At 36.7% G+C, this 25,705-nt stretch overlaps 1 protein-coding gene across 1 annotated transcript in view; it reads right to left on the bottom strand.

The window, feature by feature from the left end:
• The window catches only part of PLXDC2 (plexin domain containing 2), a 477,109-nt gene that overhangs the window by 34,517 nt on the left and 416,887 nt on the right, over positions 1–25,705 (bottom strand). Inside the window, exon 13 of the mRNA XM_031015325.3 lies at positions 11,368–11,528. Coding sequence (XP_030871185.2) covers positions 11,368–11,528 — 161 coding nt within the window. The remainder of the gene's footprint in view (positions 1–11,367; positions 11,529–25,705) is intronic.

The following is a 25,705-nucleotide window of genomic DNA, read 5'->3' as shown; positions in this document are numbered from 1 at the left end:
ATAAATTTTTGAATTGACAATCACAATTACAAATAAACATTGTGAGATTCCTTGTGACTAAATTCAATGTTCAGTATCTACTCTCATGATATGTCAAATTTTCTCCCTATTAAACTTATACATATTCAGGATTCAAGTCCACTTATAAGCTACTGGATCACAATGAGATACTTCAAGGACAACATCAAGGGAAAAACTGAGAAAAAAAAAAAAGGAAATAACATAAATTCCAACATTAAACAAGACAAAATCTGATACACTTTTGGGAGGATTAAATCTTATTACAAATCTAGGTGCACAATGAATTTTAATAATTATAACAAATTTATTTTACTTTTGTAGAAGAAAGTATTTTCTCCTTTTTACGAAGCAAATATCATTTCTCCTTCAAAGGCTGTCCCAAGAATCACATTTGGTGCAGTCTCAGTGTTAAAAAAAATTTGGGGGGCCTGGTGCGGTGGCTCACTCCTGTAATCTCAGCACTTTGAGAGGCAGAGGCCGGTGGATCATTTGAGGTTAGGAGTTTGAGACTAGCCTGGCCAACATGGTAAAATCCCGTCTCCACTAAAAATACAAAAATTAGCCAGGTGTCGTGGTGGGCGCCTGTAATCCCAGCTACTTGGGAGGCTGAGGCAGGAGTATTGCTTGAACACAGGAGGCAGAGGTTGCAGTGAGCTGAAATTGTGCCACTGTACCCCAGCCTCGGCAACAGAGCAAGATTCTGCCTCAAAAATAAATAAATAAATAAATAAATAAAAACAAAAACAAAAAAAAAGTTGAATAGAAAAATGGCTTTTCATCTATTTAAAATTTATCTCATCTACGGTAATTTTAAGTATTATGTTAATTAGAATACAAATGTAGTAATTAGTTGAAAGTAGAAAGTATAGACATAGAATAATTCTGACCCTATATTCACTTACTATGTGATGTAAGACAGGATGTATGAATTTTGCATTAAAATTTACTTTGTTTCCATTAAGGAAGTTTTTATAAAGGGATTACCACAAGATCATATAGTAAAATAATCTTAATCCATTTTCAAACTAAAAATACCATTGATTGTTCACTTCTAATAAAATAACAAAAAGCACGATTACTACCATCATTTATAATACATTCTTTTCATTCATACTCTCTAGATTGTTAATGTTTTTGGTCTCTGAAAATTTTACATTTTAATTTTCTTACAATCACAAATAACTCTAGTATTAGTTATAAACCAGAATATGCCGTAATAATAAACTAATTTAGTTTAGTTGTTTGGCATGTTTGCTAGAAAAGAATACACTAAAAGGAACTGGTGGAAAAGATAATCTTGTAATTGAATGAATTAATTTTTACTGTGAAGCACTAATTATTGCTAAAATTAAAGTTTTTATTATTTGTTTTCACAATAGAAAGGCTTAAGTATTTATTTTAATGCAGAACAATTAACCAATGTCACAAGGAAGAAATTATTCAACAGGTGGTACTGTCAGTAGAGTAGTCTCTTCAAGAGGTAACAGAAGAAAAGAATCAGAATACTTAAGACATATGTTCTTAAAATGTCATAATTCAGGCTTACAAATGCCCAAGTTGAATTGTAGCTTTGCAGGTTTTCATTTATTTATCCATCTGATTCTTTCATCTATTAAGAACCTTTCTGTGGTATCTATCTATCTATCTATCTATCTATCTATCTATCTATCCATCCATCCATCTATCCACCCATCCATCCATCCATCCATCTATGGATTTTCATGGTCTTATGTAGCATTGAAATAATTAGGGAATTAATTAGTAAAACGAAATTACAGCAAATTAGTATAAGATATTTTATTCAGTATTTTCAGTAATTCTCCCCAATGAAGGGAAGAAATTATTTCATTAAATTAGAAACACTATTATAGTTTCAGGAATTTAAATGAAAATATGTTACTTAGAAGAGTAAATTAAGGATGTCATTTATAAAAGAAATCTTATTTTTATGATTACATATACAAGGCAATTGCCATGCACTTGAACTGATGTCTCAAAAACATTCAGTGATGTTCATGAATAAAAATTCTAGCATCTTAGAACAGAAAGTGAGAAAAGAAAACCACTGACATACATACAGTGTCTCTTTTTTTCAAGTGACCCAATTTCACCTATTTTTCTCTGCATTTCACTATATTTCTGGAAAGCTGTCATCTACTAATATAGCTTCTTTAATGAGAGCTATGTCAAACCATGTCAGATGTGTTTTGCCTTATCTTTCTTTCCTTGCAGCAGGCCATAAAAAATGAATACCATCTTTTTCTTCATCTAAGAAATATAAATAAAAAGTATTTTATTTCAATGAATCATTTTTTCCCCTTGAGTTTTCTTTAAAACTGAAGTAAGACTAAGAAATACCTGAAGAGCAAAACTCAGTTATTAAAAATATGTGACTTCAAGACAAAAAAAGATTTGTGGTTCTGTGAAGTGATTTCTCTATGAACTACATAGGTTTGTCCACAGATTGCGTCTTCCTAACTCCCCAAGTGCAATCCATCCAGCAGCTGCAAAGCAAGAGGCCAAACTCTTAGCAAATGCTTTTTTCTTCCCAGCAGTCTTTGAATTCTTGCCTGGCTCCTTCTTCTGGCTTGTTTCCTGGTGGTACTATTAGTTGCCAGGAAAAGTTGAGGGCCACAGCTGCCTGTGTTTCTTTAATCATATTCTCCACAGGTTCTTGTGATCCAGAAATATTTCTTGGGATGGGGAATCCCCTTGAGTGGCAAAAAGCTTAAAAGATTCTTGCTATGATGCTGTGTAGCTGCTCAGGCTATAGGGCCAAGGTGAGGAATTCTAGTTTGATGTCTTGGCTCTGTAACCGGGTGCCATAGGATCCAAACAAATTGTTTCACCATCCTGAATATTTCTACCTTGGACTTGACTCCAACAAAGGGGTAGAAAGGATATTGCCCACTCAGGTTTCAGGAACAGAGGTCTTATCTCTGCTGGTTTAAACTTATCTGGATTTTATAACATCTACAACCATACAGCTGGGGTTGTATAGCTACAAGAGTGATATGAATCACCTTTTGAAACGTTAATGTTGGTTGAAGATTGTGTGGAATCATTTTTTATATCAAACATGTATTAAAGAGAATAATACAAAACTCATATAAATTTTTAAGACAAAACATGAGTCCTCAAGGAAATTTACCTGTGCTAGATACCTGGAGAATTCATCTACTTATTTTGGAAAAGTTACAGAATCCCTAGGTTGCACACAGGCTGAAGTTTCTTTTTGCTTTGGTATCCTGATTTTGCTGATAGAAAATACAAAGTACTCCCAGTAAAGGCAGATATTTTGATGCCCTGGAAATAATAAGAATTTAAAAAGCGTGGTATGAACAATGACTGGTATTTAGACATTTATGTCCAGATTTTATTATGGAAATAACTTATAACTTCTAATTTAGGCACACTTTAAGAATGGTGAGAGTGTTTCCCCATCAAGAAAACAAATTATTATTATTATTATTATTATTATTATTATTATCATTTTGAGACAGAATCTCACTCTGTTGCTCAGGCTGGAGTGCAGTGGCGTGATCTTGGCTCACTGCAACCCCCTTCTCCCAGGTTCAAGTGATTCTCCTGCCTCAGTCTCCCGAGTAGCAGGGATTACAGGTGCATACTACCATGCCCACCTAATTTTTGTATTTTTAGTAGAGGCGGGGTTTCACCATGTTGGCCAGGCTGGTCTCAAACTCCTGATTTCAAAGGACCCTCCCGTCTCGGTCTCCCAAAGTTCTGGGATTACAGGCGTGAGCCACCGCACCTGGCCTAGGAAAATAAACTGTTTTGGAGAGCAGTCTTTTTTTATTTATTTACTTTATTTAATTTTTTTTTAACTAATCTGTACCTAGAGCTCCATAAAAAGTTCTATGATAAAATAAGGACAATGATGATAATAATAAGGATGCCACTTATTATCATGTTGAGCCCTCCACCTCCTGAGCTCAAGCGATCAAAAAAGGTAACATTGCTCAAGCAATTAGAAAAGGCAACGTTTTATCAAATATTTTATGGTGACTGCCTCTTTTGTAAAACTAATCATTCAACGTGAAATCCACACCTAACTTAAAATGTGTTTATCATCTGTCTCCACCCACTGGAATGTAAGCTCCCTGAAGGAAAGGATGATCTTGTTCATTTTGTTTACCAATGTATCTTGGGGACTTGGTGCATAATAGAAGCTCAACAAATATTAAATACATGAATGAGTGACTGGTCAACTTATCCAGGCTTCTGCCTCCTCATAAGCTCCTCCTTTCCCTCTTGCTAAAAACCAGTTGATTTCCTACTTTTAAAAAATATGGAACCAACTTTTCTTTCTAATTCTTTGTCTCTGCAAAGTTTTCTCTACAAACCAGCATCATCCAATAGAAATATAATGTGAGCCAAATATATAATTTTAAAAGTGTCTAGTGTCCATTTAAGAAGTAAACATGAATAAAATTGTAATAAAATTTATTTAATCCAGCATATCCAAGATACTATCATTTCAACATGTAATTATACAGAAATTATTGATGAGATATTGACATTATTTTTTGTACTCAGATTTCAAAATCCAGTGTATGTTTTACATATAACTTGTTCTAGACTAGTCACATTTTAAGACCTCAGAAGTCCATATAGGCAGCAGCCACATATTGACAGCACAGGTCTATACTCTGTATTTCTCCAATCCTTAAGGTAGGAATTATAACCACTATTTACAGGCAAACTCCATTGCCATTGCACGATATCAGTCCCCTCCTGAAATACAAGGGCCATTGTTCCTATAATTTTTGCTTCTTCTGATTTCATTTTAAATTAATCATTTGAACTGACTCCTTTCTCTCTGAGGACATTTCAAAGCTTTGCAGCATAAATGGCAGGATTAGGTACTCTTAGTTTTTACTTCTTTTTTTTTTAAACCCTCCAATATTTTACTCATAGAATCTATTTTCCAAGGCTGTAATCATTTTTATCATGAGGTTCTTATCAATTTCTCTTCATTTTTATGTGAACAGAGCAATCAAAACTGTACATGAGTGTCCAAATACTAGCAATTATTTATGTATACTAAGAAAAATTAAGGGCAATGTTCAACATTAATACTTTCAGCAAGATGGCTAGTCTAAACTATTTTGTTATAGTCCAAATAGAATCCTTTCATAGGAATGCTGATTTTGTATGATTATCACTTTGTAATATTATTTTCTTGACCTTCAGTTAGATTACATTTTATGTATTTTATTTAAAAATCTTGAATAGTGATATGTGTAGAATATCACTCAAGAGTGTAAACATTTATCTCCGTGACCTATGTTCATGAAACAATAAAATATATTACAAGTCACAAAATTTATGCTTAGCAATGTTGAACAATCATTAAATTTAATGTAGAACCTAGATATATTGACCCTTCCAAAAAGATACTAGTTTCATCAAGATCTTTTAAAAATTAAGGAATTCATGCTTACTTAAATATGTATTCTCTGCTATTTTGTTTCAAGATAATAAATTTCATTTTCAAAAAAATACTTAAAAGCATATGTAGACATTCTTGTACATAATGTGATAGATTTTCACCAAAATCAGACACCCTTTAGAAAATTACTGTGAAAAGCTAGACACATAACTTGAAATGCAAGCCAGTCAGTTGAAGAAACTGCCCAGTCTAAGATCTGAGAATGATGGAGCAATATAGAAGATAAGTTAATAAAAAAAATAGGCTATTCTGCTTGACTGAATAGAAATGGAATGTTTTAGGAGAATGGAACTCTTGTACCTAATCTTGTATAAGAAGACATGGGATGTATATAGTTAATTCACTTGTTTATGGAGTGATGATTTGCTTAATTATCTCATTTCCTTTTTACAATAAGAAATCTAAAAGCTAAAGCCCATGTAAGTATTTTATATAAGGAAGAGTGTTGGTGTCCACAAAATGTATAATAACTGGTGTATATTTTCTGCAAGAAAAAAATACACAGATAACAGCCACTGACATTATCATCACTAAAAATAGACAACAATAGCAACAGCTACATGAATTGGTGTCATGCTTTTGGCAATATTTACTAAGTTCTTTTATACCATTCATTTCTTTCCTTTGATTCTACTTCTGGAAATCTGTTCCAAGGACATAATGTATGTCCTTGTATATATATCAGCCTGAATTTCTACGTACAGCATATGAAGAAAAACTCTTTACACATACAGAGGCAGCACAGCCTGGTGGTTATGGGCATAGTCTCTGGAGTTGGAGAGCCTGGGCTTAAATCCTGACTCCACTACTGACCAAATGTGTGATGTTGAGAACTTACTTAAGGCCGGTGCTTCAGCCTCCTCGTCTATGAGATGAAGATAATCTTTGTATCACACACAGTCTTCATGAGGATTAAATGAGGTAATAATTGTCAATCACTTTATTAGTGAATTTGATAAATGTTGGCTGTTACTATTAATATGTTTATAATGGGGAAGATTAAAAATAAGAAAAAGTAGGAAGAGCACCATTGCTCTGCAATAGGAGACTGGGTGCATGAGCTCTGATATATACACTCAAGGATAGAGTCATGAATTTTTTTTTTTCTTTTGAAACAGGATCTCACTCGATTGCCTAGGCTGCGACCAGTGCAGTGGTGTGATCTTGGCTCACTACAACCTCCACCTCCCAGGTTCAAATGATTTTCCTGCCTCAGCCTCCCGAGTACCTGGGATTACAGGCACATACCACCATGCCTGGCTAATTCTTGTATTTTTAGTAGAGATGGGGTTTCGCCATGTTGGTCAAACTGGTCTCGAACTCCGGACCTCAAGTGATCTGCCCGCCTTGGCCTCCCAAAGTGCTGGGATTACAGGCGTGAGCCACCGCTCCCGGCCTAGTGTCATTCGATTTCACCATATTATATACACTGTTTAGCACAGGAACTAACTCATACAAGTGTTTAGTGAAGCCTGGATTTCACTGTGAAATATTCAAGATATCCATTGGGTTACATTTTAATATAACTGAAACTGGGACATATCTTACAGTCAAGGGTGTGTTACAGTTTAATTGGAAGCGTGTGATGCATCTCACATTTGACGCACTCTGTGCTCAACAGAATAATGGCCTCCCAAAGATGTCCATGTCCTAATCTCCAAAAGGTGTCAATGTTACCTTACACCGTAAAAAGGAACTTTGCAGATGTGGTTCAGTTAAGGACCTCGAGATGCAGAGAGTATCCTAGATTACCCAGGTGAGCCCAATGTAGTCACAAGGGGGCCTTACAAAAAGGAGGCTGGAGGGTCAACGTTAGTGGTAGGAGATGTGATGGTGGGAACAGAAGTTGGAATGATATGAGAAGAAACCATGAGCCAAGGAACACATGCGGCATGTGGAAGCTGAAAATGGCAAGGAAACGATTATCCCCTGAAACCTCCAGAAGGAACCAGCCCTGTCCATATCCTGATTTTAGCACTTCTGACTTCCTGAGCTGTAAGACAAGGGTGTGTTATTATAAGTAACTAGGTTTGTGGCAATTTGTTACAACAGCAGTAGAAAACTAACACACAGTCCTCATCTGAATGAAAAGAGGTCCTTTTTGACTTCTAGGCACATGTTAGGCTCTCAGTGCTTTCTGAGTCACCACTTGACTGCATAAGAGGCAGTCAATATAAAGCTATTGAATGAATGTTGAATAGAATAGAATACAAACATTAAAATGATGTTTACAAAGCCATCATAATAAAACAGAAAAATGTTATTTAAAAAAGAATACCTATTTGTATTGCAGTGAAATCACCACTGTGTTAAATGGGCAAACATCAAATTATGTACATAAAAATTCCAGAAGAAAATAAATTAAACTATTAATAGTCATCATTTCTGCATGCTGGAACTATAAATGGCTTTTCTTCTTCCTTTTACATTTCTGCATTGTCTCAATTTCCTACAAAGAATGGTATCACTTTCATAAAAGAAGAAAGCACATCAATTTCACTTCAAAAGTAGATAGGAATATAATATGGAACATAAAAGGCAATGAAAAGAATGTTGTTATATTCAGTTCCCCCATTTATGCAACAACAATTCTAATGTAACTAATAATTCAAAAATTTTAAATCCATGTGTCTGCATATCACAAACCATGGTCATTGTGGATCCGTTTTGATTTTGTAAACAGTGGTCAGTTTTAATAATAGTAAATTTATGATTATCACCTCCAAAAATCAGCTGCTTACCAGCCACTGTGAGCCGCATGACCCCAGCAGCGTGTCAGATAGGTAGTGATTTAAGCAGACTCTGGCAACTGACTCCACAGGAAGGAAAAAAAGTGGAGAAAAGCTGGGAGACCGGCTGAATGAATCTGCTTCACTTACATGTGAAAAGAAGAAAGAGTTATTCTTAGAACTATGGCTCTTTGACCTTGGATAAGTCATTCCACTCTTCTGAGCCTCACTCAGTCTCTCCTTTTGTGTTAGGAGAGTATAGAACTAAATTATCTCTAAGATTCCATCTAGCTCTAATATTCTATAAATACATGTGTACATATACACATGTAAACACTCCACACCTATGGACATACAGGCTCTGAGACATAAGACAATGAGACTAACACTCAAAACAATATTCCACTATTTTGCAGTCATACAGGGGTTGCTTTGAACCAGCTTTAACTAGATCTTTCATACTATGCAATTTGCTGCTAATACCATCACCATCAGATATTTCACAGTGTCTTCTTTTTCACCATGTCAGAAAATAAACTGCACAGTTTGAAAGGCTTAAACGTGTGAGGGGTTATGGCAGTAGCAGCAGCCTGAGGTCTGGCTAGTCCCTGAGGCTTTCCACCTTGTCACTCAGCAGCTCTTTGAAGAATGCATTTGTAACTTTGAGAAGGTTGTCTACTTTCTTCCAAGAAAATGAAGCACATTAACAGAACTTAATAACAGATTTCCAATTCAAGGCAATGCCTGATAATATCTCAATTACTGATATCAAATGAAGATGCCATTTCTGAAATATGTTTTATATGAAATTTCACTGGAAGTCTGAAATGTCCTAGGATATTTATTATGAACGTTTTTCCAGGAAATATTGGCAGAATCCCTATTTTTCAAAGGAAATGTAAGTGATTTAATCCAAAGCTTAAGGCACTTAGAAGTCTTGCAGGGTGGAATAAATCATGCGCATACTGGACTCTAATGCAAAACAGAAAGATGAATGCCAGAGAAAGGTAGGGGTGTATCCCTGCAGATAGAGTTTCAGAAGAGAAAGAGATTATACCCAGCTGCCGAGGTAGGAAGATGGTCTAGAGAAGTTTATGGGGTACACAGTATCAAAGGCCTTTTGGCTCCTAAATTCAAGAACTAATATGGGAAGGGAGGAATTTTTTTTTTTTCTAGACCAGGCCTCACTCTATCACCCAGGCTGGAATGCAGCGGCACAGTCACGGTTCCCTGCAGCTTTGATGTCCTGGGCTCAAGCAATCCTACCATTTCAGCCTCCCAAGTAGCTTGGACTACAGGCATGTGCCACCATGCCCCATTCATTTTTTTCTTTTTTTCTTTTTTTTTTTTGTAGAGATGAAGTTTCACCATGTTGCCCAGGCTGGTCCCAAACTCCTGGGCTCAAGCAATCTGTCTGCCTCAGCCTCCCAAAGTGCTGGGATTACAGATGTGAGTCACCATACCTCACCAGGAGGAATTTTTGATGGAGGAACTAGAATGAGCAATGTCTTTGTGACATGGAGAATTTGGGCTGTGTACAGAGAGAAAGCATGAAATTTGACAGAAGTGCCAACTCCAGATTAGGGAGCCAAGGGAATAAAGATTGAAATGACACATAAGATTGAGAGTGCCAAGGCCTTGAGCCCCCACAGAAGGAAAAGGAGACGGCACTTTCTTCTACAGACAGTTGTGAGCTATCAAGGACATTTAAGCAATTGTTTGATTTGCGTTTATTCACCCCTCCCCATTATAACTGGCATAGGTAATTTTAACTCCATAGTTTAAAAGGCATTAAAAAAAAGGCATTATAATTTCTCGCTCAACAAGTGAACATAATTCCAAGCAACCTTTCCATGTGTCATACAATGAATAATTCTAATTACATGTTTGAAATTCTGCAAGAGAAGATTTCCTTTATTGCTTTAGTATTTCTAGTTCTATCTGGTGTTGGAAGAGGAGTGGTTCCATTCAGATGTTAGAGTCAAAGGTGCATATGTGGCCGGGCACAGTGGCTCACACCTGTAATCCCAGCACTTTGGGAGGCCAAGGCGGGAGGATCACTTGTGGTCAGGAGTTTGAGACCAGTCTGGCCAACATGGCAAAGCCCCGTCTCTACTAAATATACAAAAATTAGCTGGGTGTGGTAGTGCTTGCCTCTAGTCCAAGCTGCTCAGGAGGCTGAGGCACAAAAATTGCTTGAACCCGGAAGGCAGAGGTTGCAGTGAGCCGAGATCGCACCACGGCATTGCAGCCTGGGTGACAGAATGAGACTCTGTCAAAAAACAAACAAAAAAAAAAAACCTGCATATGCATGGGGCCCAGGAAACCCAACCTTCTGGAGGACAGAGGTGACTTCGTCACACAGACACACAGACTGTATCCACTGGTCTCCAGGCTTGCTGGTTTCAGCCTTTTAGACCCCAGGGCTTAGCCATGGCTCCTTATGCACAGCTCCTTGTCTTCCCACCTGTTTACTCCTTGGCACTGGCACTAAACTTACATTCCGTACATGAAGACATAACACTTATTCAGCATGGTGTTCTGGTCGTGTGTCTGAGTGTGTGGATATGTGTGTCTCTGCATTTATATATAAATGTACAAGTATACATACATTATGCAAAATGGCAACAGCACATACCATTTTTTATTTTTATATCTGTCATTTTGTGGTGAAAACCATATTTTTTCCAAACGGTTTGTGAGCATTTTGAGAAGAGGCCCATCATATTGTATCATGCACACAGCCAATACTCAATTAGCATTTACTGAGCAATTAACTTAAGCTAAGTCTTTAGCCCCCCAGATATGTAGTATTTCCTTCTAGAACAAGGAGAACAGCTGGTTAACATACTCGGTATAAAAGGACCAAAAAGTATGGTTCCCATTTTCTTTTAGATCTCAGAAAGACAAGATAGTTTATGTCTTTAAAAGCTCCTGAGATAAGGTAACTGAATCCATCATCTGAAAGCAATCTATCAGTATGTACGTGAGTGCATGGGTGACAACATCCATGTGTGTGAAATCAGAAAGCTCGAAACTGAAAAATGGAGAAGCCATGTGGTAAATATTAAATCCAGGTGGTGCTAGCAAATGGATACAGTTCATCAACTGGCGTGGTTTTCATGTGTTGAACTCAACACTTACCTCAATAAAGAAGATGCTGGCTGCTGATGTTGGGTGGTGATACATATAGACTGTCACAAGAATGGCTGTGGCTACAATGAGGACCAGGATGAGGATTCCAACGATGAGGCCAGCGTGGAGGGTTCCCCCTTTCTTCTCAGCTGCACTGTCATCTGTAGAAGCTGAAAGAACATCCCAGCTGTCAGGACCTTTATGAGTTTACCCTCAAGTTTGCATTTTCATCTGAGGAGATATTTGTGTTTTTAATAAAGTACGACTGGATCTTTACTTCCCGGACAACTTTTCCGCAATACCAATTTTACAGGTGAGGTGCTCTTCATATGGGCAATGAAGAATCCATAGGATTCATGAGTAAAAATACATTTGTCACTGTGTTTTATTTTTATTTTTTGAGATGGAGTTTTGCTCTTGTTGCCCAGGCTAGAGTGCAAAGGCATGATCTTGGCTCACTGCAACCTCTGCCTCCTGGGTTCAAGCGATTCTCCTGCCTCAGCCTCCTGAATAGCTGGGATTACAGGTGTGAGTCACCACACCTGGCTAATTTTGCATGTTTAGTAGAGACGGGGTTTCACCATGTTGGTCAGGCTGGTCTCGAAATCCTGATTCAGGTGATCCGCCTGCCTCAGCCTCCCAAAGTGCTGGGATTACAGGCGTGAGCCACTGCACCTGGCCTGTGTTTTAAAATTTCTAGTTTGATAAGCAAAATGAATAGCTTTTATTCTCAAAGTACTGTGGGAAACCTCAAACTCTAATTAACTACACACTAAATTTAACTTTGATTTTTCTCATTAAACCACCAAAGTTACCTATGGAAAAGCTGATTAATTTTGAAAGCGCCTCTCATTTTCTTTTGGAAATTTTAAATTAAAGAGTATCGGACATCTTTTGATAAGCTCTATAGGCATTTTCGGAAAGTCTGTGCATGAACTCCAACAATAATTTGTGAAAAATCTGTTTTAAGCAAAAATACTTTTTAAAAGTGTAACAGATGGATGCTCAATGACCCTCAAATAGTTTTGATCACTAAAAGGAGCGCCACAGCAAAGGAAAACTTTCCACTACACCCCAGAACAATATAATTTCCTCTAACTTTTACTGAGATGCTTTCCACTGTAATACACATTTTCTGAATTAGCAAAGGGAGGAATTAAATTTATAAAGTAATAACTATCCTAACCAAAGCCAACCAGCCAAATACAACTAATCTCTAAAGTCTTCTCTTTTTCTAAAATTCTATAATCACTGATGATTACTCAGGCATTTAGAGATCTTCCTGAATTATGTGCAGCATAATTGTAAGATACAATAAGTTGTATCTTAAGTGCACCATATGACTGGTATTCTGAATCATGACATAATTTTTTAAGATGTACAAAAGTTTCAGAACAGCGGCTCTCAATCCTTTCTTTCTCTTTTTTTTCTTTCTTTGTTTTTTCTTTGAGATGGGAATCTCGCTCTGTCGTCCAGGCCCAGGCTGGAGTGCAGTGGTGTGATCTCGGCTCACTGCAACCTCCACCTCCCAGGTTCAAGCAATTCTCCTGCCTCAGCCTCCCAAGTAGCTGGGATTACAGGCGCTTGCCACTACACCTGGCTAATTTTTGTATTTTTAGTAGAGATGGGGTTAAACCATGTTGGCCAGTCTGGTCTTGAATACCTGACCTCAAGTGATTCACCCACCTCGGCCTCCCAAAGTACTGGGATTACAGGCGTGAGCCTTTGCACCTGGCCTCAATAATTTCATGACCAATTTACCTCTTTTTTATTTTTACCCTTTGCCTCTATGTTATAAACTTTTTTTTGTCTATTAAACTTCATTTAATAAGCACTGATTTCTTTCTTTTATTTTACCTTTTTTTAAAGAAAAACCAAATATGGATGTCTATCACAATGTGTGGTCCACATGAACTGACGGAATTCCAGATAAAGTGGAGAAACATGACTTCCTAATTCTTTCCACCTCCCCTCTACGTTTTTATTGCTGTTGTTTACTCTTTGCTTGAGAACCATTGTTGGTGTTCAGTTATCCTTCTCCAAATCTAGTAAGGCTGAAAATTCTAAAGATTTCCCTTATGTAACAGAAATTAATTAGTGAAAGAAGATCAAATTTAGAGTAATTCATTATATAATAGTTCATTTACACTGTGTCAGGGATAGTTGTATTACTTTGCAAGTACCAAACCAACAACCCTAAGAGGTAGGCACTATTATTATTTCTGTTTTATAGGTAAGGAAATTGAGGCACAGGATAATTTAAAAATGAGCTAGGGTTGCAAAATTATTAAGGTAGAACTGAGCTCACACACCAGCAGTCTGGCCTCCAAGTCTGAATTCTGGACCTCTGATCAATACCTCCTCAATGAACACTGGGCTGTAGGTCCTGCTATTTCCTCTTATTTCATGTTGTGAGTTCTTCTAGGAAATAATTCTGAAAAGAATCTGGTAATTTCAAGCAAAGAAAAACTAATGTAAAAAACAGTTAAAGAATTAACATTGGAGCCGGGCGTGGTGGCTCATGCCCGTAATCCCAGCACTTTGGGAGGCCAAGGCAGATGGATCACCTGAGGTCAGGAGTTTGAGACCAGCCTGGCCAACATGGCAGAAACCCTGTCTCTACTAAAAATACAAAAAATTAGCCAGGCGTGGTGGCGGGCGCCTATAATCCCAGCTACTCAGGAGGCTGAGACAGGAGAATTGCTTGAACCCGAAGGCAGGGGTTGCAGTGAGCCGAGATCCTGCCACTGCACTCCAGCCTGGGCGACAGAGCGAGACTCCACCTTATAAAAAAGGATTAACATTGCACCTCCAAGTGCTGGGTCTTAGGTCAGTATCTGCCATCATAAACATGTTCATCCATATTTGGTGAGAAGGGAAGAGGAAAAGAGAGGAAGGAAAAAGATAAAAATAAAGGCTTTTGGAAATAGGTTACAGTATTAGAATGACCACATCATCAATAAAAATCAAATGAGGCTATAATAAATGACCTCATCTGTCTGGTCTTCAGCTAACCTTATCTCCAAAACGCAGTCAATAACAGTAATTACCCCATAGGTTTGATGTGAGAATTCCACATTTAATACATATAAAGTTCTTAGGAGAGTACCTGACTCATAATAAGCACTTCATGAATATTGAGATATTATGTTATTATCATACTTTTTATATGAGGCAGGTTGAGACAAATTACACAGTCAGATTCACGACAATATGTAAACTATGTTTTTGCCCTTAACATGTGTTGCTTTTAAAACTTTGGCCTCATTCTTATGTATGCTTATATTATCGCATCTTGTGGACTTGTCTATTTTCTTATTTTTATAAGAGTATGACACAGTGCTCTCCTGGGAAAATAGGATTAATTGAAAATGTGGCTTTAGGGAAAATGTAGCAAAAATAGTAGATATTTTTGAGTCAAAAATGAAGACTTGACTGTTTCTTCAAATCCTTCCCTCCCTCTTCCATTCGTCTTTCCATCCCTCCATCCCTCTCTTTCTTGCTGTTTCTTATCCTCCCTTTCTCCATCCATCCATCCATCCATCCATGCATCCATCTATCCACCCATCCAGTGTCTGATTCTATTTCCGGGGTTTGTCTTTGGGATGGGTTTTAGGTCAGTATCTGCCATCATGAACAGTCCTTTATACACAGCATGCCAAGTTTTAGCCTCACAAATTTCTGCCTCACTTCTTCTTCTATTTTTTATTTTTGAGACAGGGTCTTGCTGTCACTCAGGCTGGAGTGCTGTGGTGTGATCTTGACTCACTGCAGCTTTGAACTCCTGGGCTCAAGGGATCCTCCTGCTTTGGCCTCCCAAGTAGCTCAGGCTACAGGCATGTGCCACCATGCCTGGTTAATTTTTTTGTAGAGGCAGATTCTCACTATATTGCCCAGGCTCATTTTGAACTCCTGGGCTCAAGCATTCCTCCTGCCTCAGCCTCCCAAAGTGCTGGGATTACAGACATGTGCCACTGCACCTGGTTTAGCCTTACTTCTTTTGTGTATGCAGGAATGGAGAGGGAAGATTAAGGTATTTGTGAGTTGACCTCAGGTTGCTACTTCCCAAACGTGCTGGAGGACCAGAACTTGCTAAGGAGGCAGCTTTTCCCAGGAAGGAAAAAGAGGGCAAGGGTCATGTTTCACTTAATAAGAGTCCTTGTCAGAAATAAAATTAATTTTGTCTTGCAGGGCATAAGTTGCCAATGTTTGGAATATAACAACCAGAACCAGATTTGCACCTTGAGTGTGGTAAACCTCACTACCTTTATTTATACATAAATACTTCTCTCCCAATTATTATTTATTCATACTTCCAATAATAATTTAGTGACATTATCTCCTTTTAAAAATGTTCCTTTACATTTCTGCTTTAGATGTCAAGACACCATGGCCATATCTAATAACACAATTTGTCCAGAGTCTAGTTTATTACTATCCAAATAACCATTTAATAACATTTTTGGATGACGATTATTTTAATAAAATAAACAGCTTTCAAGGATTCTCAATACTAACCAGAAGACAAAATAAATATTTAGAGGTCTATGAGTATGACATGACTTGATGTGTTCTAACAGAGCAAGTCATTTAAGGAAAAATGTAGCATACTCAATTCCAAAATATTACAAGACTTTCTTTGTGTCACATACCAATGACTATTTCAAAATGCTTTAGAGTGACCATCTGAATGGAGGGACCAAAATTGCACACATAGTTTTGGAGAAAGCATTTTTCTACTCTCATATTATTTAACCTTTTTTTTTTTTTTTTTTTTTTTTTGGCTACTGCAATGATTCTACAATTTCCTACACAGTACAAGCATCTCTATTCCAGCTTCTTTCTATGGGCTTTAGATGAGCGTATATTAGCAGGTATTATGACGGCTTAATTAGAGACTGTTAAATCTGAAGGTGCAGGGAGCACTTCATTGATATGCTTTGATTTTAAATTCTTTCACTAGTTGGTTTCCAGTTTAATATCATGCTTGATCAAATGGTACAGATTTTGCATATTTATGGAGATTTGCCGACAGAATTTAGAGTATCCTAGGTATATACTCAAAAGGATACAAATTATTCTACCAAAAAGGCACATTATGTCCATTACAGCACTGTTTACAATAGCAAAGACATGGAATCAACCTAAATGCTCATCAACGGTAGACTGGATCAAGAAAATGTGGTCCATATACACCATGGAATTCTATGCAGCCATAGAAAAAGAATGAGATCCTATTCTTTGAAGGAAGCAACACGGAAAGAGGTGGAGGCCGTTGTCCTAAGCAAACTAACACAGGACCAGAAAGCCAAATACCCTATGTTCTCACTTTTAAGTGTGTGTTAAACATTGAGTACATATGGACACAAAGAAGGGAACAACAGATACCAGAGCCTACTTGAGGATAGAGGGAGGCAGGAGGGTGAGGATTAAAAAACTACCTATTGGGTACTATGCTTATTACTTGGCTAATGAAATAATCTATACAATAAACTCCCATGATAATTTACCTATAAAACAAACCTACACAGGTACCCCTGAACCTAAAATAAAAGTTAAAAAACATAGGCACCTCAAATGCAAAGCTGAAATTTAGAAAGTGTAAGTGCTTACTAATTCCCATAAATGAAGTTTAGTTCATTCACCTCTAGGGAAGACTGCTTGAGTATGCTCATTTCCCTCCTGCAGAAAATACAATAAACTAAGATGTCCATATGTGGCTAGACTGATTGTTCTTTTATATTGGCAGATAGAAGTATGTCAAAGAGAATTCTGAACTTGCTTCAGGGACAAACTTCTCAGTAAGCTTGATATGGTTTGGCTCTGTGTCCCCACCCAAATCTCTTCTTGAATTGTAATCCCCACGTGTTGAGAGAGGGACCTAGTGGGAGGTGATTGGATCATGGGTGTGGTTTCTCCTATGCTGTTCTTGTGATAGTGAGTTCCCATGAGATCTGATGGTTTGAAAGTGGCACTTCCCCTTCTTTATCTTTCTGTCCTGCCGCCTTGTGAAGAAGGTGCTTGCTTTTCCTTCGCCTTCTGCCATGACTGTAGGTTTCCTGAGGCCTCCCCAGCCATGCAGAACTGAGTCAATTAAACCTCTTTTGTTTATAAATTACCCAATCTCAGGGACTTCTTGATAGCAGTGTGAAAATGGACTAATACAAAGCTCATCAGAGTCTAGTAGGCTTTAGGGGAATATTAAAGAAACGTGAGAAGGAATCTAGTCTTAAGACCTAAACTCTTCCTCTATTCATGGAAACATCTTATGAGCTTTCACTCATGTCCAAAAGCAAACAAAAACGAAACAAGCATCTTTCTCACATACTTAGTAAAACGTAACACACAGAAGAATTCAAATCTTTAGTCTTTGTTAAGCCTTACCTTGTGTATTAAAATAACAGGGATTAATAAAGGGCAACAAGAAGCCATAAAATAGAGTCTCTCCAAGCCAGAAATGGAAATACAGGAATATACTTTAAAAATCTCCAAAGTAAAGGTCTTTTTTTGCCCTGTGCTTAAGACATTTTTAATATAAAATGAAGCAGAGAAAATCAATAGTATCCAAGATAATATACTCTAATCTGACCCAGTGAGTGTCATTGCTTTTCAACACTTTATGAAATGCAGATCAATATTTAGACACAGAGAAGACCATAAGAACTGTCAATTCTATTAAAGCAATCTGCTATTTTTGGGAAAGTTTTAGCTACCATAAGAGCAAAGACATCATATATATATATAGATATAGATATAGATATAGATATAGATATATAGATATATATAGATATAGATATACACACACACATATATACACATGTGTATATATATACACATACATATATATATATATATATATTTTTTTTTTTTGAGACGGAGTCTTTCTCTGTTCTCACTCTCACCCAAGCTAGAGTGCAGTGGTGCGATCTCGGCTCACTGTAGCCTCTGCCTCCCGGATTCAGGCAATTCTCCTACCTCAGCCTCCTGAGTAGCTGGGACTACAGGCATGGGCTGCCATGCCTGGCTAATTTTTGTGTTTTTAGTAGAGACGGGGTTTCACCCTGTTGGCCAGGCTGGTCTTGAACTCCTGACCTCAAGTGATCCATGTGTTTCAGTCTCCTAAAGTGCTGGAATTACGGGTGTGAGCCACCGCGCCTGGCCAAGAGAACGTATTTTTAAAATACATTAAGTATATACTAGAAAATATTCAAGACCTCACCTCAGTGTGTTTAATTTGGAGAAGTCCATGAATCATGGAAAATAAAGAAGGAGGAAAGATGAAAGAAACAAGGAGGTAGAAAAAAAGAAGATAGGAGGAAAGAAGGAAGAAAATGCTATATATATAATGTATATATACGTATATACATATATATATTTATTTATTTTGTCAAAGTGTAGCATTTAATTTTAAAACTCTATGTCTCCATGTTTCTATGACTGTTATTTTCCCTTAGGATTTACTTGCATATGGCATTGATATTCTGTATTTAGAAGTATAATTCTCCAATATGGTAAAATATTTTAATGCATTGCCAAAATGATCTGTAGCTACTATTAAATCTTGTCAACAATTAAAGTCCAGAAATAAAGAAAAAACTAAAATAGAAATATTCTTTGTCTGAAATTTTATTCACTTTAGAACTAACTCTTCTCCTGGGCTTAAAATGAAACACTGCAGCCCATAAATTCCATAATATATTAATATCCTTTGGGGAACTGAGAGGCTGATGGGTTGGACAAAGTCATGCACAAATTTGCTAAAAATTCATAAATCTTACACAAAAGATGCCAAAATGTGCTCTTTTAAAGCTTCAGAATAAAGTTAAACTATAAATGCTGAAAATGTTAGTGTTCCACTTTGGGATTAAAAATGCACACAGACATGAATTCCCCCATGGAACAGCACCTAACCCATTTACAAGCTAAAGCATGTAACGAAAGAAAATCAAATGAAAAAAGTTTTAAGTAAATTGTACTTCCCTTTGTAAGTTTCCCTTGCAACTGATCGATCTCATTTTGTAGCTCATTTATTTTCTCTCTTACCTCTTTAACTTTCTATATACACAATCATGACCTTGACTTCATTCAGAGTTTGTTTGGGTGTTTTATGTGTTTTGTAATTTTTCATAATCCTCTTAGTTCTTTCATTTTCTTAATCACAGTGATACTATTTTTTTAAAATGCTTACCAGCCTGTCAATATTATTCCAGTATTGGAGTGGATTGAAACTATTATACAAGGTGTACCTAATTCACATTAGCATTACTGTGACAATACATTCACAATTCACGTTAAGACATTGTGTAGAAGGGATTAGGGTAATCACTGTGAAAAGATACAAAAGCCGGTGCACAAAACACATCTAAGGGCATTATGTATGGTGAGACCAATATCTGGCAAAGGCAGCTTTCCTTTTACAGTCTGTCCTACTATCGGGCAGCTGTGAAATTCATTCAGGGAAATATATAAAATGTTCTGGGCTGGAAGATCTTAGAGGATGACTATCCTTTAAAAAAAAAACCTCATAATCCCTTACCATTTATCTTAGAAAAATAAAGCTGAATAAAATTTCTATGAAATAATATTAAAAGGAATACTTAATTCTATTAAAATGAGGGATTTGGGATAACAATCACCAAATGATAGGCTGATTCTAGTCTCATTCAATGATCGGTGCTTTTAGGCATGTGTATGTGCAGATATCTTAAAGGGAAAGTTTTAAGAGATCAAGGCTGCAGTGAGCTTTGATCCTACCACCGCACTCCAGCCTGGGTGACAGAGCAAGACCCTGTCTTTAAGAAAAAAATTGAAAAAAGAGAAGGTTTATGGTATTTTTATATAGTACAAATAAGACCAAAAATAAATATTTGGAATAACCCATTATCATTTTTCACTTCTTATGTGTATATGTGCTTTTCTTCGTAACAATCTGCCTACGCATATGTTTTCAGCAGTCAAGATCTTTATGACATCTAACTTTTAAACTTTTCCTAACATCAGCTTTCTATATCAAGTTATCATTTTTCTCTATTTAAAATATATCTTAAAATTATTGTTATTATTATTATTTTTGAGATGGAGTCTGGCTCTGTTGCCCAGGCTGGAGGTCAGTGGTGTGATCTCGGCTCACTGCAACCTCCACCTCCTGGGTTCAAGCGATTCTCCTGCCTCAGCCTCCCAAGTAGCTGGGACTATATGCACACACCACCATTCCTGGCTAACTTTTTTTGTATTTTTAGTAGAGACGGGCTTTCACTATGTTGGCCAGGCTGGTCTCGAACTCTTGACCTTAGGTTATCCACCTGCCTCAGCCTCCCGAAGTGCTGGAATTACAGGTGTGAGTCGCTGAGCGCAGCCAAAAATTATTTTTGAAAAATAAAAATAAAATGTGTCTTGGCTTCTACCAAAGAATACACAGGGGAAAAGAAAATCCTAGTACCTAATGTTTCAGCTAAATATGAAACCAAAGGGGTTAATAAACTATTTTCTCTTTTAATCTCATGCCAAGCCTTTGCATGGTTAAGATATTAGGGTTTTTAACTACACAAAAAACTTAGTAGAGTTTTCCTAACAAGGATATTCATAGTGACTACGGAATATCAAAAATAGGCCGACAAAGCACTTTCAAGGTTTGGAGGTACAGAACAGAGTGACTCTCCGTGCCATTTATTCTATCAATTTCAGAATAGTCACTTATGTTCAAACAGATCATTTATATGCATAACCTGAGATTGTAAGGATGAATGTTTACTACTTATTAAATCCATCAAGTTTTCTGAACATGGAAGAAAAATCCCCTTCACTCTTCTTATCAGTGTAGAAAGACAGATCTGTGTCTAAACCACCTGGCTAACATAAAGATGGAACCTTTGGGGCTTCCAAGAATAACACCAGATCTCACATTGCTGGACCTGAAGGAGCGGCATCTTTTCAATCCTGTCTTCTTTTCTGCAAAATGGACATAATAGTAAGAGCTATCTCCTGATGGTTGTGAAGATCTGAGAGGATGCTTATAAAGTGGTTGGCATTGTGCTTAAAATATAATAAATCCTCAATGGAATGGTTGTACTAATGTTGTTAGTGCCACTCATATTACTTGCTATTCTATTGATTAGTATACTTTGTTATATTGATCTTCAGTATGATTGTTAATACTATTATTAACTCTCATTAATATTCTGTTGATTACTACCCTCATTCTTCTCAATCATGGCTGCAGAGGGCAATGAGAGGACTTCTTGAAATTACTCATGGCAAGAAGGAATCCATTCCCTCACGGAAGCTTAGGGGCATGCTGAGTGAAAGCAAGGACATTTCAGTGAATAGTTTTTCAAGCGGAAACGCCAAGATCAGCCTCTCATGTACTTGCAACCACCTGAAGGGAACCATGTTGTCCCAAACCGTAGCTTGGACATAGGATATAGAATCCACAGCCACTATTTGAAAAACGAAAGTCTAGCTTCTGAGGTCTAGTAGCCTATCTAAATAAGATCAACCCTTCAGCAGTTATCTGTAAGCAGCTTCTTTGGAAAACTGCAGAATACTAAATCAATCTCAAGTTCTTTGGTGCTTGAATTTATGCATAATGTTAATAAAAACCTTTGGATCTCCCAAGGAAGCAGGGATTCATTTAGTTGCTGGAGATATTCATTTAGCCTGTGCGTGAGTGCCTCAGTACTGGAACCTTAGACACTGATGTTCTCAACAACCATACAATCTTTTTGCTATTTGCTGTGGTTTGATGCACATTATAGCTCTCCAGGAAAGTAAGTGAGCAGAATTCTATGTGTGTGCTGTGTAGCTCAGGGAGACAGAATAAGAAGCAAGAAAAAGGAAAAAAAAAAAAAAAAAAAAAGAAACCCTGAAAACAAAATTAACAACAACAGCTCGGTAGAGCTTTGAATTTCATTTTAGTTTGTGTTACGAGAACTAATAAATTGTGCCACATAGGACAGAAAGAAAACAAAATGAAAACACTGAGCAACACTTGTACAGGGTACTTATATTTCACTGCTTTGCACCAATACTGGCAAAATATGGCTCAAACAATGTCTTTAACATGGACAGAATCACGCTGCTTAGGAAAATGGATATTATAAAGCTATATTTGTCACACTGACTGCCCCTTAGCTACTGCAGCACCAAGTCTCCTGAAATATAAAGCTCTATGTCTTGAATGTGGAACAGAGCACGTTTAGTTGAGGGAGTGTGCACTGGTCCTGACCTAACCTGTTCCACCAAACCATCTTTGCAAACAGACTCTACTGTGTGGGCATATGACACTTCCACGAGTTGTATAGTTGCAAGGGCTTTGGTCTTAAAGTGTTGGGGGATGGGATTCAAGAAGAAGTTAAGGTTCCCTTGGACTTTAAAACTCTGTGATTTGCTGGCCGGGCACGGTGGCTCACATCTGCCATCCCAGCACTTAGTGAAGCTGAGGCGAGAGGATCATTTGAGGCCAGGAGTTTGAGATCAGCCTGGGCAACATAGTGAGATCCCATCTCTACAAAAATTAAAAAAAAAAAAGTAGGTGGGCATGGCGGTGCACAACTGTAGTCCCAGCTACTCAGGAGGCTGAAGTGGGAGGATTGCTTGAGCCCAAGAGTTCCAGGCTGAAGTCAGCCATGATTGCACCACTGCACTCTAGCCTGGGTGACAGAGTTAGACCATGCCTGCCTCTAAAAAAATAAATAAATAAAAATAACTCTATGATTAGGCAAAGTTGGTGCTGCTATGTTTTTTTGAGACACTGGATGGCTTTAATAGGAGAATAGCAAACAAGTGACTATATACTCTACTGGACCATATTAGAAGCAACCCTCCTGGCAGGACAGCAGGGTGATAAAGAGCACACAGCATGCCTGGAAATCAGAGCCCTTGGTGCTATAGACCAGCTACATTCCTTAGAAACCATGTGACTATGAACAAATTACTTAAATCCCTGAGCTTCTGAGACTTCAAGTGTAAAATGGGATTACAAATAGTACTTTCTTCTTAGGGTGCTGTGAGGATTAAGTGAGTTAAACATGCAAAGCCCTCAGAAGATTGCCTGGTATATTGTTAATAGCCCAATAATTGCTAGATAATTTTATCATTATTATCAACTACATGGGAAGGTTCTGTGAATATTTTAAAGCAAAACATGAATCACATGATCAGAAATGTTCAATTTTATGCCTTCTAATTAGAGATGCTGTTTCACCAAGGATAAGCTTTTTATTATTATTATTATTTGGCTTTACTTGAGAATTTTAAGAAGCCTGGAAGAATTTATTCATAGGAATTTAAAAAAAAAAACTATGCCTAGTTTATGAAAACATATCAAAATGCTTCTTTTCTTTCTTCTTTTTTTACTTTTACAGAAGCCAAATTTGCATATTTGAAATACAGGAATTTTAAATGTACAATTTACCAAATTTTTATAACTGTATATACCAAGTAACCATCACCCAAATCATATGAAACACTTCCATTCCCCCATAAAGTTCTCTTGTCTCCACCTACAGTCATCCTAACAGCCCCGACCAACACCGCATAGGCAACCACTGTGCTGATTTCCATTATTGTAGATTAGCTTGATTTTACTTGAAATTCACATAAATTGAATCATACTACATGTACTCCACTGTGTCTGGCATCTATTGCTTAACAATGTTTTAGGTCGCATCTGTTTTATTGCATGTATCAGTAGTTCTACTTTTTTTTCTGCTGAATAGTAATCCCTTGTGTAACATGCACTCAATTTGTTTACTCTGTTGATGAACATCTGGACTATTTCTAGTTATTGACAATTATGAATTTAGTTGCTATGAATATTCTCTTACAAGTTTTGTGTGTGTGTGCGTGTGTGTATGTGGACATGTTTTCTTTTTAAAATAAATACATAGAAGTGGAATTCCTGGCTTAAAAGGACAGAACTTTATAAGAAATCGCCAAAGAGTTTTCTGAACTGATTGCACAACATCACACTCCAATCAGAAATGTATTGAGTTCAAGTGCACCATATCCTCATCAATATTAGTGTTGTGTAGTGTTTAGCTATCCTAATGGGCATGATATGGTATCCCATTCAAGTTTTGGTTGTTTGTTGTTACTTTATAGGAGTTATTTATATTTTCTGGATACAAGTCCTTCGTAATATAAGCATACTGTAAATATATTCTCTTATCTGTAACCTGCCTTTTCATTTTCCTAACAGAGTTTTTGATGAACACAGAATTTAATTTTTTTTTTTTTTTTGAGATAGGGTCCTGTTCGGTCACCCAGGTTGGAGCTGGAGTGAGGTGATCATGTCAATCTCCCAGGCTCAAGTGATCCCCCTAACTTGGGCCTCCCACATAGCTGGGACTACAGGCGTATGCCATTATGTCTGGTTAATTTTTTAATTTTTTTGTAGAGACAGAGTCTCGCTATGTTAGCCAGTCTGGTCTCCAACTCCTGGGCTCAAGTGCTCCTCCTGCCTTGGTCTCCCAAAGCGCTAGGATTACAGGCAAGAGCCACTGTGCCCAGCTCCAGGCTTTGAATTTTGATGTTTATAATTTTTAAAAAAATCCATCTTCTTAGAGATATTAAATTTATTAAAATTTGCAAAAAAAAGCTTATGACTGTGTTAATATTCTCTATTATTTGTCTATTTTCTATTTTATTTTTCTACTCTTATTTCCTTCTTTTAAAATTAATATTTTTAATAAAATTATAATTTTAGAAACAATTATTTTGAGATAATCTTAATTGGCTTATCTACTTAAATTGGACACATGAGTTATTAATTTTAAACCTTTTTTCCTTTCTAATCCTTTCTAGTATAAACATTTAAAACTATAAATTTCCTTCTAAATACTTTCTAGCAGCATTCTATAAATTTTGGTATTTTGTATCAGTTATCATTCCATCAAAATATTTTGTAATTTTCCTTATAGTACTTTTCTTCAATATATATTTTACATATATCAAACATTTATATATATTTGTATATATTTGTCAATATTCACATATATTTATATATATATATTAGAAGTTTGATTTGCATTTCACATATTTGAGGATTTTGTAGATATATTTTTCTCCCAACTTCATTAAGCATAATTAACAAATAAAAATTGTATATATTTACAGCACACAATATACTTTTTTGTTATATATATACATTGTGGAATGATTAAACCAAGGTAATTAACATATCTATTCACCTCATATACTTATCATTTTTGTGTGTGGTGAGAACATTTAAGATCTACTTTCTTATCAATAGACATTATATTGTTACTGCTTCTCGTTTAATTCTTTTGCAGTCAAAGAGTGTAGTCTATAAGACCACAATCTAGAAATTTATTTTTTATGGCTCAAC

The sequence above is a fragment of the Gorilla gorilla genome, chromosome 8 (assembly GCF_029281585.2).
Source record: "Gorilla gorilla gorilla isolate KB3781 chromosome 8, NHGRI_mGorGor1-v2.1_pri, whole genome shotgun sequence".
In the NCBI taxonomy this organism is placed as follows: domain Eukaryota; kingdom Metazoa; phylum Chordata; class Mammalia; order Primates; family Hominidae; genus Gorilla; species Gorilla gorilla.
This window is presented reverse-complemented; position numbering and strand designations above follow the sequence as displayed.